The sequence below is a fragment of the Charadrius vociferus genome, unplaced genomic scaffold (genome assembly GCF_000708025.1).
Source record: "Charadrius vociferus isolate BGI_N301 unplaced genomic scaffold, ASM70802v2 scaffold325, whole genome shotgun sequence".
Classification (NCBI taxonomy): Eukaryota; Metazoa; Chordata; class Aves; order Charadriiformes; family Charadriidae; genus Charadrius; species Charadrius vociferus.
The window spans coordinates 4,949,861-4,970,709 of NW_009648526.1; the positions used below are offsets into that span (position 1 = coordinate 4,949,861).

Sequence of the window (20,849 nt, forward strand, 5' to 3'; positions counted from 1 at the left end):
GGAGAGTTCTTTTACTATATGAGGTTGCTAAGATACAGAAACACAAGCAAGAGTTGCCAAAGTACAGAAAAGGAACAGAGAAAAGAAGAATGCAGGTAATGAAACTAGAACATTAGCAGGCTGATTAATGCTTTGGAGAAAAGAAAGGAAATCAGTAAAGAGGTTAGAAAGCACCTGGATGCAATCTGAAAGGCAGGATACTTGCCTGAAGATTTTAAACAGGTTTAAGAGGGACACATGGGAAAGAGGTAATAAATTGAGAATGACAGAGAGTGCAATGTGTATGTCATCAGGCTTGAGAGTAGACCTGCGAAGACAGGCATGGCACTTTGTCAGTAATGGGGGATTTAAGGAAGTAAGAAGGCGAGAGTGAGGTGGCACCATCACAATAGGCCTCCAGGTGGGTGACAGCAACTGCATTATAACAAAGGAAGGATTATATTCACATGAAAACACACACAGGCAAACACTGCTGTTTCCTTAACACTCGCTCACTCATGTTTCTCTTTTGTACCAACCTCCTCACATGACTCGTTTTTTTTTTAAATCCAACAATCAGGAAATAAAATCAGTAAGAGAGACCAAATTATCAAATCACAGAAGAGGGAAATAAAGATCACATAGTTTCACACAATACAATTGCACAGATTTCACTATTTCCAACACTGAGTCTCAACTCTGTGTCTTCTGGTACAATATTAAGCAATGTAAGAAGCATGTGTCCATGTCTGCTTCATTTTCTCTGTACTCCCATTGCGTGGACCCCTAATAGAGATCTTTTTGCTTGTATCCAACTGATTTTTAATCAAAAGTATATGGCTTCAATGACCAGACCTCATCATTCATTAAAAGCCACAACTTCGCTCTCAGATTCCAACCATGCTAAGCCTTTTATGGATTTATATTTTCCTTTGTCATGGGGTAATGTTCCTTAAATATCCTGAATTTGGAAACCAAAAAAGAAGAGCTTTAAAACAGGTATGTTCTTAAAACATCTATTAATTAGTAAGCCAATTTGTTCTATGCACACACTACGCATAATATAGTGTTAACATGCAATAAACTATATCTCTGAAAAGAACTGCAGGAAGTACCTTAAGGCCTGGGTTTTTCCGCATGCGTAGTCGCCCCATCCACATATCTGTTAAGAGCATCTGGCTGCATGTGTGAGCAATGAAGTCCCTGTGTTTAGCTGCCACAGCCAATTTGAGGCAGGTAGAATTACTCCAGTTTTTCAGTTCGTAGGTCAGTAGTTTCATGGCAATCTGCTCATCGTGTTTATAGGACTGATCCAAAAGTTCAACAGCCAGCTGGCCAAAATCTCTGGAAAATGCAAGATAAGTCCAGTGAAGTCTGATTTAGAAATCAGTGTTTGCTTGCATTTAGGGTTTTAATTCCATTCACAGGGGGTCATGTTTTTCCACACACATGTACAATGACAAGAACAACCAAGTCTCAAGCTTGATTTGGGACAGTCTACTAAAGTTCCACACAAATTTTTAGTGACCAGAGAGAACTTTAGACCGATAACATCTTAAGGCCAGTTTAGATGTATCATTAGATACCCCTTAATTTATGTGAGTAAATCCTGAAAATAACTTTGTGAATTAAAACTAGCTATTTTTTGAGAGAGAAGCTGAAGAAGTATGTGTTTTGTCAGAAAAATTGCAAGTCTTCTCCCTGCTAGGGTTGCCTTCAGATTCTGAGACCACGTTTCTGCTTGTTTACTGTTGATAAAATGGTTCCAAACGGGATTCTGTGAACCTGCATTCTAGAAATCAATTATACTTTACTAAAAGTAAAGCTTCTCAGCAAGTCAGACAAGTCCCTATATCAAGCAGACATACTGTGCTCTCCATCTACTAACTTTGAGTTGTTGTCCAGATCCTGAGAGATGTCGTCCACCAGCTCACTCTCAGAAGACTCATGGGCCATTGACTTGTACAGTTTACAGGCGACAAGTGCCTTGGCCATGGTTTCCTCCCCTCGCTGCCAAAGGAAGAGTGCCATCTTTTGCCGTTTCATCAGCACCGCCCATACCATCAGTTCATGAAAGGGATACTGAAAGCGGCTGACTTCTGGGTCATCCACATCAATATCGATCTCTTCCTCCTTTTTCTTCTTCTTCTTCTTCCCTTTGGAGGGAGGTTCATCATCCTGGGAAGAAAAGAAGAAAAATTTTTAACAGCTTACCTGACAATGGCACCATGCACAGAACAAGTACTGAGAGGACATATTAATACTTAGAAGTTCTAAGTTGTTTTTGCTGTTTGCTACAATGGATGCTAATAGCGATAAAACTATGAAGAACATGGGACAGAGCATGCACTGGGTTAGCACACACAGCTTAGGATTTTATTCAGGGAACCATTTCTTGCATACTTAATTACAAGTCACCCATCTCGGATAAGTACAGCTGAACCCTATTGTACTGAAGGCATCACTTTACACTGCGTTGTAAGTAGAGCTCTACCGCATGTGTAATTGCACAAGTTGATTCGCAATGAATTAATATTTAATGAATTCCACTGCAGTGTCAATGGAGCTTTAACAAACCTGAATTCACTACGAGTAGGTTCCACTGTAATTTTTGATTTGATATGTCTGCATCTATTCCTGAAGAACAGTGCTGCATATCTTACAGGTATCAAAGCAGTTTTCAGACTGACATGCAGGTGGAGAGAGTGGCAACATGCAAATGGAAAAGACAGGCAGATAACATCCTTAAGAACAGCAAGATACTAAAGGGAGTCTTCACCTTTGAATAAGCAATCTCCTCTTATGTATGCAGTGCAAACGGAAGGTATAAATATCCCATTTCTTAAAGGGATAGGGAGGATAGGCCATTACTACAGGAACCAACATGGAAGTAACTGAAGGGAAGTACTGACAATGAAGCAGGATCCTGAAGGAAGAAAAGCCATGATTGGGAAAATTAGGGTTTAAATAATGTAGGAAGAACATTGTGTATATAGGTGTAGACAGAGCTCATCATATTGAAGATCTTGATTCCAATCTCAGAAGTGGATCACAAGTAAAGCTATTACCGTTCTACAAAATTAGTTCCTGTTCAAGCAAGCTTAGCATAATGCACTATTTTTTAACAAAATATGAACTTAAACCCAAATTCAGGGTTCAGCCTCACAACCCAGGTTTCCAAAGATGACTCTTCAGCTCACCAATTAAGTATGCATTTATCTTCCAGCTGTTTTAAGAACTGCAAGCGGTGACACCCGTCTCTTATGGAAAATTCAGGGGTCATTCATTGCACACACATGAAAAAAGCATTGAGCATCTCCAAAGTACAGGACATAAAATCTCAAATGGAAGACCAAGACTTAGATTCCCCCCCACACTCGAAAAATCAAATCGAAACAAAACCCTGGGTAAGAAAGACGAAGTTCTACAGAGTCTAAATTCCTGTTTTAGAGCTGCTAACACTGGAAATGAAAAAACCCCCAAACACCTGGAGTTGCATCAATTTACTGACCACTTCAGCAAAGGAAATGTTAATTTTTCTTTTCATCTTTTCTTTCTTTTGGAAGAAGGGAGTGGGCTACACCCACTGCCAAGTGGAGAGAACCCTTCAGTTTGTGCTACATAAAACATTTCTCACTGAAAGAAATCAGAAAATCAAAACGTGCATTCGTAGAAGCACTAAGCAACCTACATGTGATCAACGCTGATTAAAAAGGGTCACACCTCTGAAGGGCTGAGCTTTTGGCCTTGAGCCATTAGAAAATAGGAAGCTGATCAGAGAGATTAAACATAACCTGCACTTTCTCTGTTGAGAAGAAAGCTGCTTATCTGCTTGGGGAAATAGAGGCTTTGTGAGTGGGTATAGTTCATCTATGCTGTGTTCAAATACCACGACAGCATTAATAAAAGCATACTTCATCGGGAAATGTACTTAGCCTCTTTGTGTAAACGCTTTCCTGGTCTACGTTAATACTTTTTTCAGAAATAAATGCAACTACCTCTAAAACAGAGTGAAGTTTTAGGCACCATCCCAGACTTGGTTCTGATCAAGTCAAGATTTCTGCAGACACACAAATAATTGAGGCACGGGTTGGACCCAAAATTCTGGATCAGCTTAATTTACAAAGCATGGTGCCATCACAGTAGCAAGGATGTTTTGTAGTGGAGGGTAGCATCTAACATGCCTGAGCACCTTGTTTTGTCACTCCAGTTAAACGTTTTCTCTATGATAAAACCTCATTTGCGCATAAATTGTTACTTCATAGTTAAAGGGGATTCGACCATAAGTAGCACTGCTGGATCACATTGTCTTTTTTCACATCTGAATTATTGTATCTACAATACGTTCCAACATGGAATGTGTTATTACATAATGGTGCTAAAACCTGCCTGAGGACTACTGAGCAAAACTTTAAGCAGCTCTCAAGACCCTACCCATAAAAAAATGTCAGAAGTATTTCATAGGCTGTTTGCAAAATGGAAGATCCTGTCCAGCTGAAATTTACTTTAAGCCACAGTAATAGTGGAAAAGCAAAGAGCAAGAGCAGAACGGGACCAAGAAATGCTCTGATAAAAAACAGTATTGTACAATAAATCCAACTTACCTCCATCCCTAGTAGTTTAAGAGCTTTTGGCTGAATATTAAAAATAGAAAAGAAAATCAGTTAGATGGGAGGGAAAATTCAAAGACCAAACAATACCAAGGAAAAACACATTTTCATTTACAAATGTACAGTATTTATTATTAAACTTACTATTCTAAATAATTTTACCAATAATGGTACAATTAATGAATCTCCCTCTTAATTGTATTTGCAGGAAGGCAATGGGTTAGAAAATATTTTCCATCCTGGACTCAAGTGAAATATTTTGATTCAGATGGAAGAGTTAATTGAATCATTCAATAATACACTGCTTTGAGAATTAAAATCACCACATGGCCACCAAAGCTCAAAAAAAAAAGCGTTTATTCTAAGAAGCAAGATAAAGATACCCATAGGAAACAGTAAAAAAATATAATAGATCTTCAAACCTCTCACAATTTCCCGTTAAAAAAAAAATCCCTCTGTTCTATTGTGAAATCTCTGTTTTACAATTTATGCAAAAGGTTTGTTTGTTTGTTCCATCAGATAGTACTACACTATACAGGTACTACATATTGGCTACAGAATGCTACAGAGTGGCCTTCTGACCAGTTGTCGGGCTAGTTTCCTAGTGTGGGGCTTTCTGTAATTAGGCTAGGAAGCTTTACTTGACCTTCAAAGCTGAACCAAAAAAATAAATGAGCTAATGAAGAAAATTATTTTATTTGCTTAGAATAGACTTTTTAAGAAAGTAAAGGCCACGTTGGGTGTTCCCAGGATTGGTACGTGAGTATAAAATGCTTTACTGAGATTGCAGTGGCTTCCACAGGGTAAGATTTATGCTTAGAGCAGTTCTTTACAGGACTTACTGTAACAGGTTCATAGCTCTTCTGTATTCAGACTAAACTCTCTGCCTTACCCAAGTCAGGGCTACTGTTGGTTGCAATTACTTGATCAATAGGCCTACCTTGACCAATACAGCTTACAGTTATAAGAGAGCTAAAAGGTCCAGCTACAGCTCAAGTAGGAGTAAGTAAATATGCAAACACCACAGTTACAAATGCTTGGACTGTAAATTACTGAAATAGGACAAAATTCACCTCTAGATGAAAGTATTTACCACCCTTTTGGTCCTCCAGTCCTTTAACATAGATGTTTTACAGGTTCCTTATATAACTTGACTATCAGAGTTTCAACTTTGGTCTCGCAGTATTTCTTTAGAATTTAACATGCAGTGTTTCAGAAAGACAAAGGAAGAGAGTATGACTTATTTTTTACCATCAGCACAATGGCCACATCCAAAATGAACTTATTCTTACCCTCTTTGGTCCAAATAAATTATTATAAAGCGTCCGAAAACTTTTTCGAGTATAGTTGCAGCGATAAGCTCCACCCATGAGATATTCAAGTACAAGACCAATATCTATTAGGCTGATGTGATAATCTGGTGGAAGATTTCCCTATCAAAAAATCAAAAAAACCCCAAAGTAAGGACTTAGGATATGAAAATACAACATATATAAATTGCCTGACTAGACATACCATGTCATGTTTAAATCGGCATACAGGTATTATTTACAGCCACCCATTTCAGTCTCTGAATATTTATACAAAATTAATGATAACTTATTCACATAATGCAAATTTTGGGGGGCCAGATTTTTTTGTTTTGTTGTTGGCAGTATTTATAGTTAAGGACAAATTTTGATTTGATTTACTCATACAATATGTCAGTGTCCACATAAGTCCGAGTTGTTTGCAAGGGTTATATTGATGAAATTAAGTAACTTTGTACAGATTATCATTAATCCAGTATAAAAGAATGACTCCATTTCACGGTGAGTATCAGGCATACTTTACATTTTATGGAAACTTGTATTTCATTGTATTTCATCATAATATTATCTACAGAGTTAAGACTACAGTGCAGAACATGATTAGATTAATGTGCAGCCCAGAATAAAAAAAAAGGCAGACTATAATTTCCACTGTTACACTTAAAAACTCAATAGTGGTATTGACTCAGCTAGAACCATGAGCTGAAAACCGTGCTTCATTGTTCAAGCTACATCCTACAACAATAACTGATTCTACAGCACCACTGAGCAGTTGCTATGATGAAACAACTATATCCTAAGCAAACACATCACCTCCATGTTAACCCAACCGAATCCCCGAGACTGCCGCTGAATGAGTGAGCCATGAAAATACAATGAAAAGGAGAGACAGACAGAAAGCAGAATGCAGAAGGGCATTAGTAACACTCAAAAAGACAAACACCAAATGAGAAAAGTGTTAAAACCATGAAGCAGGTCAATATGAATTACACATTAACACAGTACTGCATTATTCCCACATCTAAACCACCTGGGAATAAATGGGAGTTTTCCTTGCAAAAGGGAATACAAGGTATTTCAGGTAGCTAAATTTTACTGAATAAAAGATCCAAAACCTCAAAGAGAGCAAATAAAGCAACAAATCCTATAATGAACCTCTTCACATATAATGAACGAATTTACATGTAGCAGAAACAAATGAGTAACAAATTTAGGACTTGTAGCACTGAGAAACGGAACAGATTTTTCTCCCAGGTAAAAGTAGGATTGCTCAGGAGAAAAATAACTAAAAAACACACAAGGAAATAAACAAAAGGGATCAAATTCTGTGCTTGTGAGTGGGGCTTCCAGTTAACCTAGCAGGCTTTTCCTTCCACCCCACTGTTGTAACGCTGCCCTGGGAGCTTCTTGTAGAGAAGAAACGGTATCAACCTAAATCTCAAATGATGTATTACACTACTAGGAGCTTAACTTTACAGCCATACCTGATTTAAACTGCCATCACTGTTTGTCACAAGAAGTATTAACTTCCCTTTTCTTAACAGGTAACATCTAATTTCAACTGTCTGCTTTCCCCCATGCTACGCTTGCTTTTACTGTTGACTCACATGGTTAATGCAATCATGCAAACGTAATGCTGCTGTTAGTTAAGCTTACCTTTTTCACATCTCTGACTAGCAAATGCAGCGTATTTGGTGGACCCAACCTCTGAAACAAAAATCATTCACAGTGCATTAGAGCTTCAATTCTTCAGATTTTTTTTCAAGCACAAATGTAATTAACCATCTGACACTGTAAGCAGAACTTGAGGCAAGCGTGTGCCGTCACACTCTGCAGGGGTGAAAAGAAGGAACTGAGCTACAATGATGAACACATTTCTACCAAGAGCTGTGTAACCCCTTTCTTATAATCTTTTACGTGGTGATTCAAGTCACAGCAGCATGTGGTATTGTCTGAACTTGTACTTGCTGCAGGAGCAATAAAGGGACCGGAGGACTAGACTGAGGTTATATGTTGTATGAATGCTGCCCTGGACTACCTGCCACTTAAATGATGGGAAGGAAGTCTTGAAATAGTTATGTTTCTGATGAATTTTCTCTGGGTTGGGTCGGGGAGAATTTGAATAAAAAAGCATGATGTTCTATGGTTTTGGGAAAAACATTTTTCTTTGCTGGGCCACAAGGAAAAATGATACTGACTTCTGCAATGTGTTAAGAATAAACGTTGCTGTGTATGTACTTTGCCAAATTTATATGGCTTTTTTCAATAATATTGAAGTACACAGACATGAAAAGTAATTGAGATTAAAAGTAAATCACCGCTACTGGCTGGTATTAAATTTTTACTATCTACATTAGTTCTTTAAGTGTTCTGAATGTGCATTTTAAATATACCACTATATTTACATGAAAAACTGTAACAGCTTCTGAAATCTGCTATAGGCTTATGAATTTGGAATGTGCATATCTAGCAAAAAAACAGGACACTATATGTAGTAGCAATGGCTCCCTTTACTGCTATCCAACTCCTGTGTTTTGTCAGGGTTCAGAGGTTTTTGGAAAAACAAACATATCTCAGGAGAGGAAGAAAAAGGACGCCCCTGTTAAACAGAGTAGGAGAGATATCACAGGGCATTTTATTATTTCTGCTCACTCACAGTATTATAAAGTTCTTCCAGTCGAGGAATAGTGAGGAAGTGCTGCATGTTCACTCCATTCTCAATAAGTAGTTTCACAAAGTCCACTCGATCCAGAACCAGTGCATCCAGCATAGCCTGCTCCAGGGAATTCACCTGAATTGCAGAATGGAGAATGTGAGACTACATGAGCACAGAAGAGCTGGCTGGCCAGCAACCACAAACATTTTCATTACTTAGGATGTTCAAAAGTTCCCAAATATGTTGATTAACCTGTAAGTGAAAAGCGTTTTACAAAATGACGTTTTATCCATGTGCAAATCAATACAGACGGTAGAGTTTTCCCATGAGGTCTTGGGCGAGAGGATAGCAGTGAAAGAAACCTTTAGCAATACACCTGTAGCTTTCAATCATTTTGCTTAGTATTTTTAACTCAATGAGGCATACCATACTTGACACGTTACGTGAAAAACAGACTTACTTGCTGAACATGACAGGAACAAGTTAAAATTTAAGAAAAATGCATTGTATACTTTTAAGAGGCTGATTAAATTTACCCTGATAACTCGCGTATGTATCGTCCACTCATACTGCTGCCTCACAGAGAAAAGGCAACATATAGTGCCAGAAGACTCAAATCATTTGGGAAGAAGCACTTCCTCTTCCTTCACAAACTTAGCTTTGCCTTTGGAAAATGTTGATCAGACGCCTAATGGATCTTCTCTTAATATGGTCTAAGAGGTTAAAACCCAGTAGAAGCGGGGAAGCCCCCCTGAGCAGCAATCCCCTTGACACACAAACTTTCATCCAGCCAACAGAGCAACCTAACATACTGCAACTGGAAAATGAAGCTTTTAGAAACGGAGATGGTGAAACTGCCTTGACTGGATGACATGTACAAGGAAGGATGAAGATGTTCACTGGTATTCTTATTTTCTTCTAACAAGTGCAGGGAAGAAGATGTAGCAGATAAGCACTGACTTGTACTGTTGTGGTATGGCTGCATGTGGTGCATACGGGATGACAGCGTGATTCCTGGCTCAAAGACTGAACAGCATCCCTGCAGAATCTACTGCTGACCTTGTGAGAATGTGCAAATGAGCATTCTGTAGAATGAAAATGTCTATTTTCTCTCTTTGTCCCCCAGGATGAAGAAAAATTGAATCCTTCAACAGTTTTAATACAAATACTTTCATCTCACCCAGTTCAGGAGTTCAATCTTTCTCGGGTCTGTTTCTTCTTCTGGCTCTTCTTTTCCTTTTCCTCCTTTTTTTTTCCCTTTTCCTTTCCCTCTGGCTGCTTTAGTCTGAGCTGCTGGAGATTTCTTTTCCTTCTCAGGACCTGTACCATCAGGAGCTGTAAGGCTTCCTAAAGGCTGTATTTAATAATGCAATAGAAGTATTAGAAATTTAACTGATTGTACAGTGACTATTTCATTGAATACACTCCTATTGGACTTGCTCCCCAGTCACCACTTCTCACATGCAGTCAACTAAAAATGATAATTTCCTTAAGTATAAGGACCTTTTTGCATAGCCACAGATTTTCACTTTTTAAAAAGCTGTTATGTCTAATGTAGTCAGTAACACTGGAAGTCAAAGTAGTGAAGTAGGTAGACTGGAGGATTTAGCTTGCAAAATAAAATCAGTGCGAGAGGACTGGGAAGAGACACTACTCCATTTTCTGACATTGCAGGTTCTTTGCTATCAGTGAAAGCAACAGTTGTCAAAATAAATAGCAACAAGCAGGATAAGGAGCTGGACAGAAAGAGCTTAACAAGAACGTTGCATGATGCCTAATAGCATCCATACTGCAAAGGCAGAAAGGAGAGGAAAGAGAGCCACTCGCTGGTTCATTTATATTCTGCAGACAATACTTCTGTGTATACTACTTTAGACACATTTACTCTCCCCCTTTCCAACCTATCTACCCAACACAGGCAAGCATACATGCAAATAACTAGACACTGCTTGTCTGTGATTTGGAGGCTTGACCTCCTGCAGCTAATGCTTAGGTTATATGAGGTCCATGAACATGTAAACTGGATTCCAACTACCCATGCTCTGCACAGAGAACTGCAGAACCAAGGCCTCAACAAGGCTTGTTTTCTGTGGTTTTGTTCACCTTGAAAATCTTCTCTGCCTAGCTACCACGAATCCATTCGTAAGCCTGGACAAAACTGCAACTGCCAGCTTTCAGCAGATGCTAGTCTGAAAGCAATTTTTATGAATCTGAAAGGACAGTGAATTGCAATTGGCTGATACTGTTTCCACAAATTGTCACAGAGTACGAGTATGAAATAGGCGAAAGCAGTAACTGTTTTCATTTGCTAGGTGGTACCTCTGAATCTAACCACAATAATATGGAGATTGGAATACACTATCCAAATAGATGTTTTATAGTCATAATACTTCATAATCTCTCTGTATAAGCATTTTAATGAACCTTGAATATTGGAAACATCTCGTTACAATAAGTGAAGAAATAAAACGGCATATGCAGCAACATTTGTTTAAATTTAATTATATGGGCTTCCAAATGAAATATATCTCACCATTATGTACAGCGTGCACACGAATAGTGTTCCTTTGAGTGTCATTTTATTGCACAGTTTCAGGAAAGACATCTAATTTAAAAAAAAATAGATAATTCTTGCACTTGATTCTTAGTGCCTCTTTTAGTCTGGTTTCCTCGTGATACTTTATAGTAATGCAATACCAGACGGTTCACCCAGTAGAACAAAAAGCATCAATACAGCGAGACATGAAAGTGGAGGTTTTTAGTTACACAGATGAACAAAGGAACTGCAGTGTTTCACCACTGACTTCAACTAGTGCAGCATCAAACTCCAATAATTTGAGAAAGAAAATCCAGTTTCAGGACCTAAAGCTTTACTGAAGATCTCCTTCTTGGTTCATTTGCACAGCTCTGCCTGCCAGAGGCCTGTTTTCTGCAATGGTTTCTTCGGGTCATCAGGATTTTGCTCCATTAATCCAAACAAATTTTCACAGCTGTTAATGAAGTGAGCAACACAATTCCTTCTAAGCAGCTCTGGGAATTTCCTTGCTTTGCTTCCCATACTAAAATTGGTAGCTGGAGACCTTGCCAACTGCTAGCTTACATCAACGACAGACAGTCAGAAGTCTTGGCAATGCTAGTGCATCACACAAGTTCACATGGGGGGACCAGGACTGCTACTGTACAGCTCTATGTAAGGCCACAGATTGTTTCCAGTAAATGTTTTTTGGGGTTTTTTTTGCTTTCAAATCCCAGGAGGAATCTTAAATAAGGTTATTTTTATGCTTGTCATGAAATTGCTTTTGTTTCTTTCACCAAGTTTAAATTATTGCTAAATATTTGAAAATGGCAGTACAAGAAAATTTCAAAATAGTTCATTCTTAATGAGACATCCTACATCAGATCAGCATAAAACAGAACTCAACAATGTTTCTCCTGCCAACTAAATCCAACAAAATCCAACAAAATAGTGTGAATATTCCACCACTTATTTTAAATTGTTAACAAACAGTATGACTAGGAAAACTTTGTCTTACTGGCCAGTGGTGTCCGAAGACAAAGATTTGGCTGCGTGCAATGTCTACACGATTCCAGGCCAAAGCCAAGCTGAGCTGGTCTGGAGCAGATGCATTGGTACCTAAAGAGAAACACACAGACCTTTAGTATTTTGTGCATGATGAAACAAGATTGGACAACCTTCTCCAAGAAGCATTCACTTCTCCAAGAACTAGAAAATAGCAAGCCTGGCTCCGTGTCATACTGCCACTAGAAGAATTCTACCACCAAGAACTGTTTTCATCAAATCTATTTAGAGCATCTTCTATTTAACCCCATAATCCTAATTTAAAAACGATTATCCAGATTCGCTCTTTTTTTTTCCTTGAAGTGCCCACGTTGACTTTATATTCTGATGCTAAAGAAAGACATTCAACTGTTCTAAAAGACCCCTCCTCTCAGCTCCTCTGGCTGATGTTGCAGGTAAGAGTATAATAATTCCTCTCTTTATGTCTAAGCTCTGGGGACTCCAGTGATCCCCTATTGAGTCCATATCAACTACTATATACCTGCCGACAGAAAACAGTTGTTTCAGCAAACATAAACTCCAAATAAATATGGAACTGATCCTAAATTTTGCCCTAAGGCTTAAAAAGCACAATCTGAGATCGGAAAAAATCCAGATCCGTCTTTTAATCTTCCCACCTTTTTTTCTAACTTTATTAATAAATGCTAGAACTGCAATAAAATGTGTTGAAGTATCAGTAGTATAGTTGTTGCAGCATTCCCATCCCAGGCTTTCAGGTGAGGAAAGCACACAAAACTTCCAGTCTAGATTTTACACTTCAAGCTAATCTGAACCTCAAACCAAGCACATCTGGGTTACTTGGCAGAATCCAACTGAATAAATCAAAGACTTAAACATCAAGAGTGGACCTGTGCATCAAGAGTGCACAGGACTGTCTTCTTGGGATCAATTTCTGCATCCTTCCTAACCGCCTGCAATACCCACCTTTGAGGAGAGCAGTTAAGATAGACATCTCAATGTCCTGTTGCCCTTCAGACCCCATGCGGAACACAGTAATCTAAAGGACGGCACAAAACCAAACACGCAAAATTACAACACATGAAAGAGAGAGACTAAACATGTAGATACAAAAAAGAGCAGAATGGTGAAGCTTTATTATTTTTTAAGACTTGATATTTTTCAAAAAATACAGTTCCTCTAAATTTTTCTTTGAAATCTAATTTTCACAAAAGCTTTTAATTAAATTCTTTCAATAGTTATCCTAAAATATGCCTGCATTGGTAAATGTAACAAACTTTTGCAGCTGGATTAATCCTTACAAAATTTAGTTCTGGCAAAGGTATTTAAAGGTATGTTCCTAAAAATCAAAATTGCATAATCTGGCTTTTATGAACCCAAGAACTATATAGTATCAAAATCTGATCAAAAATCAAGGAATCATAGAATGGTTTAGGTTGGAAAGGACCTTGAAGATCATCAAGTTCCAACCCCGCTGCCATGGGCAGGGACACCTCCCACTAGACCAGGTTGCCCAAGGCCACGTCCAGCCTGGCCTTGAACACCTCCAGGGATGGGGCCTCAACAACCCTGGAACAGAGAGAAAACTAAAATGGACCTTCTCTTCTTGCAGAAACCCCTCCCACACTAAAGGGAATTCAGCATCAGATGTAATGAACCTTGGAGAGAAAAGCACTGGAGAGAATGGAGGAAGAAGGGAAACACAATTAGGAGAAGAGACTTCTATGATACTATACAGGAGACAGGAAACTACTTGTTGGCATTTCAATATTTAGTTGTTATCTTGATATGTACAGATACGTAAGCAAGCACTTCCTTGGCAGCTGAGATCCACATTAAGAATTAAGTCAGAGGCGTAAGCCATTGCCCAGGATACTCTCTGGAAAAAGGCCAGCTTTTTGGACAGCATGGAGAATATGCAACTGGTAGAAAGCCTGCAAACAACCTGGAAATTGCTTGACACAGTTTCCCATCCCAGCCCTACGTCATTTTAATTGTCATAGGACACCTTCCTGAAAGGCATTGAGAATGGCTTTGTAGATTTATTCTGAGAGCCAAGGATCATGGTTTTTCCTGTCTTGACTCAGCCAAAATCCCCTAACTTCACTATATATTTTGTACAAGCTTTTACTTGTGAGTGGCGAGGCTCCTATGGGCATGTCTGTGGCAGAGAATATACAACAGTACAGCTGGCATTATACTTTAAGAGGTAATTTTACTTAACGCTTGAAACATTTCAAAATTAATTTTAGTGTCCATCTTTCCAAAGCAGGAGAAAGAAAAAATAGCATCATAATTAAACTTCTTAATAATGTAAACTTTCTTTATGTTCAAAATTCTTTGCTGGCCACCTTTCTGTGCATGTGAATTTGTGCTGAAAAGGTGAACAGGACATCTCAGAGAATCAGAGTTCATTCAGTGGACATAATGAACTGGTTTCTGGAGGTTCTTTGTGGAGGTTCTGTAAGGAATGCTACATTCAGTTTATTGTTTATTTACAATTTTAAGAGAAAAGTTTCACATCAGCTATTGGAGACAGTATTAAACTTGGGAAGACCAGAGTTTAAAGTTTGTCTCCAAGCTGACCAAAGACAGAAAGTGTGGGATCTGTGGAAGGAAAACAGACTTAGTTTTAAGGGAGCATGAAACACCATTTTACTAAGAACTCCGAAAAAACTCCCTCTTTTCTCAGCCTCGTGAGAGAAGTTTCATCTGGCATTCAAATAGTTTCTTTATAGCTGCTCCTGTTATAGGTGTCCCTTAGCGAGACAATTAGGCATCCTGAAGAACAAAACTGCCCCACATTCATGCTTAGATTCAATAGCAGTTTGGTTATCTGATTCCCTACACACAGTCTGAGGAGAAGGCTGTGGTAGTTCTCTCTTGTTTCTATCTAATGGAAATAGGCAAGTTTAGCAAAAAAGATAAAAATATCAGCCATACCAGTTCCAGCTGTAATTAAAAAAAAAACACCAAAAAATCCATCAGACTGTTCACCTGCTATTCAAACAGCTGCTTAGGATTTGCATGAAAGAGAGAAATGGCATTATACCAGGACTCAAGGGAGAGGTCATATTCACAAAAATTCAGTAAGACAATTAGTCAAAGGAAAACACTCAAAGATTCATTCTGCCTGCAAAGGCACAGTGAACACAATTTCAAGACACTGTTCACAGACAACAGTTGTGAATGTTAAAGATTTTATTTTCCTCAGCACATTTTTCTCTGCAGCAGGGACATGGCAGAGTGGTACAGTACAGAGATTAGGCCTGCAACAAGCCAGGATCAAGCAAGGCTTCAAGAACACTTAATGTTTCAATTTCTTATGAAAGACCTGAATAGCACATTTTACTGGAATGAAAGGCTGTTAAAAGTAACTACATCAGAAGACCAAAACTGTGCTGATGCACTCTGAATGCTTATTGCCCCTAGGAACCCTTATCTTTCCTCTACTTTTGCAGTTGATCCTGGTTTTAGTGCATTTATCTCAGTGTCTTAGTCTGCCTTGCGGAAGTCCTTGAAAGAAGACTCCTATCGACTTACACAGGAGAAGAATCTGAAATTGGTTTTAGAAGCTTTCCAGAAGACGAAATCCCTTTCTTGGTCTATGCTTATGAATGAATGATTGTGTATATTTAATATGGGGGGGGGGGGAAAGGTTAAAATATAACCCTGGGAGAACGGCACTTGAAAGTACTCTATAAAGTTTGGTCATAGAAATTATCTTTGTGAACTTCTTTTAGGACACTTACAAGTTCTTTCTTTTTCATGCACTCCATAAGAATGATGAACAGCTGATGAGCTTGATTCCTGTTGTAGTTAAAAGTTTTCTGGATGGTAACTAGAAGCTGGTCCCTAAGGGATTCACTTATTATCCTAAATGAAAAATGAGACATAAAAGATGACATTGACAGGATTAATATATACTCAGAAGGCCTGCTTTTTGAGAAACTATTTTTCATCCACCAGTGCAATGACTTCATTTTGCAAATAAATGAAAACACACAGCATCTTTCATTCGGTACAGGTAAGGAGTTCATGCAGAGTTAACAGTAATCAGGAAATTCATACCCAGATTGGCTCTTATGCACCTCAGTACCTCAGCATTGATTTAAAAACTGGCAGGGAATTCGAATTATCCTTTCACCCTGGAATATAATACAGGTAGCGCTTACTCCTGTTATGTATTATAGAGATACTTTTGTTAAGAAGTTCAGTCGTCAGGATTTCAGCAGTACACCTTACAGAACCACTACCTTTGCCTCTACATGTTGCCAGACCCTTTGCATAGAGCTAAAAAACCAAAAATATTTCACACTTCTGATATGTCACCTTGGTTATCTTGGTTACCCTCGTAAACAGAGAATTTAAACCGCTAGCGTATCTGAAACTTTGTAACATCCAACTGAGAAACAAACCAAAAGACGGTTAAAGAAATTAGATCGAAAACATTCTAGAAAGGTCAGAAATGCTTGATCTGTCAAAGCAATACGAAACAGAGTCCTTCAATCTTCATCCTTTCCTAATAAAACACATATATTTTCAGATGATGGCAAACATTACCATCAGGCATTCAAAGCAGCGAGACAGCTGAGCCTGCAAAGTGCAGTAAAATTCGAAGTTCATTGTAAGAAAATGATTCTTTGAGACAGCAGGGCTGACAAAAAATTCTCGTTACAGACCTGTCTCACCAGGTGAACACATTTATCTCATAATTATTGGAGAGGAAAATTGGATACTGCATCATATGTGCTGGGAGAAAAAGTCATGCAGTGAGCAGATCTCAGACTGATCCTGATAAGCTCTTTCAATTACTTATGAGCTGATAAGAAGGATGAATAAGAAAGAAAAAAAAAAAAAGAAGGACAGTTTGATCTAAGGAGGCTTGGCTGACAGAAAGGAAAAGGAAGTGGCTGAATCACAAATACTGTTGGTAGGATTAATTATGTACTATGTGTAAACCTCAAAAAAATCCAGCAGCACAGCTGCTCTCCCAATTCAGCAAATAACATCAGCCCTGCTTGGCAATACTAGTTGTCTGCTTAATATTTAATCCAAGATAAGCTCCAACTTCAGTCAAGGAAACAGGCGATTTCTCCAGTGCAAGACAGGTGTGCCATACCCTAATCAAGACAATATACTAGGTTTTTGCCTGAATTTGGCTACTAGAGATAAAATCCTGGTATTAACAATGACAATGGGGAATGCACATTACTTGACGGGGAGAAGCAGTATTTTAAATTAAAAATGTAATACTCTGCTTCCACTTGAAGTATTCGTCAGGACAAATCTTTTCCTTTGCAGAGCAGATGAGCTTTATGCTGCTAGTATAGGCTTTGCATCTTCTTTACTCTAAGCATACTTTCTATCAAACAAAAGAGCAGATAAACAACCATAAAAATAAAAGATTCCAGCAAACATTGGATTAGGAGTGACCTTTACAGATTCATTTGTGCAACTGACAGCAGGGCTGTGGAGCGGAATGCTCCAAATATTCTCCACTCTGTTCACGACATTAGGCAGCACCACCTTGAAGAACCATCATAGATGCAAGAAATAGTAAGAGAATGGAAGGAAGCCCCACATTTTTTCAGCTGAAAATGAATGAAAGCAAGGCATATAGTCCTACATTGTCCATCCAAACAAGACAAAGCTTTGGTGAAAATCTCAAAATCTTACCCTCCTTCTTCTGAATACTTGTGTGCAAATGACAGAATATCTGATGCTCGTCCACTACCATCGCATATCACGACAGGGAGAGGCGGTTCTTCTCGTAGACACTCTAAGACAATGGAGATCACGTTGGGACCCCCTTCCACTATGAGCCCAACTACAGGAACACCTTGTCCCAGCCCTGCAAAAACCAGAGGAACAGAAACAAAAAAAGAAGTGTACATGAAACTTGGTTTAAGAGGTTGAGACATTATGAGTGGATGTGATTTCTGTGTTAAAGCGTCACTCCAAACCAGAGCAGTTAGGAAAAATGATGGCCGCTTCATGGCCGACACCAGGACAAATGTCTGTATGCTGCTTCCTAGCCCTGAAAGGAAAATAGTAAGATGTCTCTCTGCCCTTGCTTTTGCATGACCTCCTTACTGATAATTTATTCAATCACTGTTGGTGAACTGTTTGTAATCTCTTTTGACAGACAACATGTACAGATAAAACAGCAAACGTGATTCTCCTATTACTTCATTAGTTTCACTGTTACTTGGATGGCTCCCAGCTACTGTGTCTTTGATGCTTTAACTCTTCATTGGTTATCTACAGGAAGTCTTCAGTAAGGTCACATATACCTATGCTTTCTCCTAAGATAAAAATATGAAGTTAGTGTCTTTATCATGAGGCTGAAATGGCTGGCCGATGGAAGAGACGACAGCTGAGCATCCCTTTGCTGTCCCTGCCTCACTGTGATCTCCAGGCATAGGATGACAAAGGGAAGCCCACAGGTCACACGGTCTCAGTAGCCTTGGTCACAACATACATGGGGAAATGAAGGACAAAACATTACCTGAAGGCTGACTAATCCCACTATTATAACCACTGGAATTCAGTTCTTAATCTGTAAAATGACCAGCACTTTATAAAGAAGATGCACTTTTTTGTACAGCTGAGAACGCGTGAAGGAGTTTTTATTTTCAACCTTCATTCCTCTCTGAAGAACAGGAACAACATGCACAATAACAGTAGGAGCTTCCTGACATCCTCCTGTCAGTACACCCAAACTCTGATAAGAAGGAGTCACAGAGCATGGGCTAGCCTGTGTGTCCATGAAATCCTTAGTGATTCATGCTGAGATTTCCAGAAGAGGTGCCTGTGCTTGAAGTGATTAAAAAGAAACAAGACAATTCCCTGTATGTTGTTACCAGTAGGTGTACTGCAGCCCTTCACAGAACCCTAATTCCTGTGCGTATTCCCAATTTCATCCTTCTCATGACAAAAATCACCAGACACTACTTAAATGTGAACCAATATTCCCAGCCCCAGTGGTCTCAGAAGCAGTGATACAGAACATCTTGCCTCTGGGCCCTGACTTCCTTATCTTCCAAGCCAGGGCTCCCTTTACAACGTTACAACTCTCCCAGCACTTCTGCAGAAGACAAAGATGAATAAAGCACAACTAATGTTAGCTATTTGTAACGTCTGCGGGCCACAGTGCACATCCCTGTCTCCATGCTCAAAGGCAAGTGACATCATTTTGGTGAGTTCAATTTCTTAAGCTTACCACAGGCAAAAAGCAGTACTTAAAGACTTTCTAGAATGTTTAGATACCTTGTGGCTGCTCTCTAACTGTACCTTTCGGCTTTACCTGGCACTCTACTTCATTTTTCTGCTCTACACATAAGAGCACTTAAACCTTACTAGAAACTTTTGTAGCATTCAATGCAATTGTCATTCTGAATGTTTGTTTTTTCTGATTTATATGGGCCTACACAGGCTACAACGGCATCTGTAAGAAATCAAAAAGGCAACTGGCAGAACTGATGTCTATTCTCCAGTAGCTCTTAATTGAAGTGTGGATTCAAAGACTATTAACTTTTTCTGGACCATTTTTAATTAGGTGGTTGTTGTGGGTTGGTTTTTTTGTTTGTTTGTTTGTTTTTTTTAATTGCTGGAAAACCACAGCTACTAACATTTTTTATTAATTTAATCTTGAAAAAATACTTTTTTTTCCAAAGAATGTTAATGAAGAAATGTCTTTTAAAACTATTTTTTCTAAGTAATGACAAAATGAATTCTAGAAAGTTGTTTTAGAGAGGGTGTAACAACTGCCAGAAATTTTAAAACTGCACAAAACTAAATATGAAAGCACTGATGTGAAATTATCTTGATAATGGCTTGAAGATCGAAGACTTTTAAGTGTGATATTTCAAATGAAACAGATTCATGTAAAAGAGAAAATAAAAACGTTACTATGAGCATTTGGAATCAGAAACCGCTGAGCTGCACAGGATTCCTGTAAACAGGAACTGCACAAAATCACCCCATTCTGTGTATTAACTGATGCTTATTAATACTAGCTAGAAGGGCACAAATTCTTTACATTTCCCTTTTTCTCCTTGCTATTATTTACCAACTTTTCTTTCTCCCTTTATGCAATCCTTACTTTTCTGGGTTTTCCGTGCTGTTAGATGTGGGCTCTTTCACCACTTATCAGACAGCATATGCTCTAGTTTAGTCACACAGTCCTGATGAAACTCCTGCTAGAAAGAACTGGAAGAAGCATTTAATTCCAATACCTTGAAGTATTTCAAGTCCTTCTTCCCTCCCTTCCTCTAAGATGTTATGTTTACAGTTTGCCCCACTGGACTTACGTGTGTTGATTTTCTGGAGGGAAATGTGTTTTTCCAACTGACGTCGTAACTTGACTTCAGCTCCGTATTTACCTAGCGTACCATTGTCTGCCAGAATGAAGTGGGTATGGGAACTGTTGAGCACGGAGAGCTTGCTTAGAGGGTTTGACATTGTTTGGTAAACCCGTGTTACCTGTGTGTCAAAAGGATAGATGCACCTAGATGAGAACTAAGAACTAAAGGTGAAAATCCCCCCCACTGCCCAACAGAACCACATGCCTCGTGAGGAAACAAATCAACCAAATCTGTATTTTATAACCAAAAATAGAGAAAAATTAGAAACGGAGCTTGCTTTTACATTCAAAACTTAAACTCTTCACAGCAGTGTTTTCTTTGGAGGATGACAGTCACATCTGTGTACTCTCCTGCATGTTCCTCTAAGCTCATTAATGTAACTCATTA

General features: G+C 38.7%; 1 protein-coding gene across 1 annotated transcript in view; it reads right to left on the reverse strand.

Annotated features, from left to right (window-relative positions):
• TRPM1 (transient receptor potential cation channel, subfamily M, member 1) overlaps window positions 1-20,849 on the reverse strand; it is a 47,586-nt gene that overhangs the window by 17,475 nt on the left and 9,262 nt on the right. Inside the window, exons 6-17 of the mRNA XM_009885789.1 lie at window positions 20,409-20,580; window positions 17,773-17,947; window positions 15,846-15,969; window positions 13,060-13,132; window positions 12,089-12,189; window positions 9,736-9,909; window positions 8,556-8,690; window positions 7,556-7,606; window positions 5,882-6,022; window positions 4,584-4,613; window positions 1,868-2,157; window positions 1,095-1,323 (exon numbers count right to left, since the gene is read on the reverse strand). Of these exons, the coding sequence (XP_009884091.1) occupies window positions 1,095-1,323; window positions 1,868-2,157; window positions 4,584-4,613; window positions 5,882-6,022; window positions 7,556-7,606; window positions 8,556-8,690; window positions 9,736-9,909; window positions 12,089-12,189; window positions 13,060-13,132; window positions 15,846-15,969; window positions 17,773-17,947; window positions 20,409-20,580 (1,695 nt within the window). The remainder of the gene's footprint in view (window positions 1-1,094; window positions 1,324-1,867; window positions 2,158-4,583; window positions 4,614-5,881; window positions 6,023-7,555; window positions 7,607-8,555; window positions 8,691-9,735; window positions 9,910-12,088; window positions 12,190-13,059; window positions 13,133-15,845; window positions 15,970-17,772; window positions 17,948-20,408; window positions 20,581-20,849) is intronic.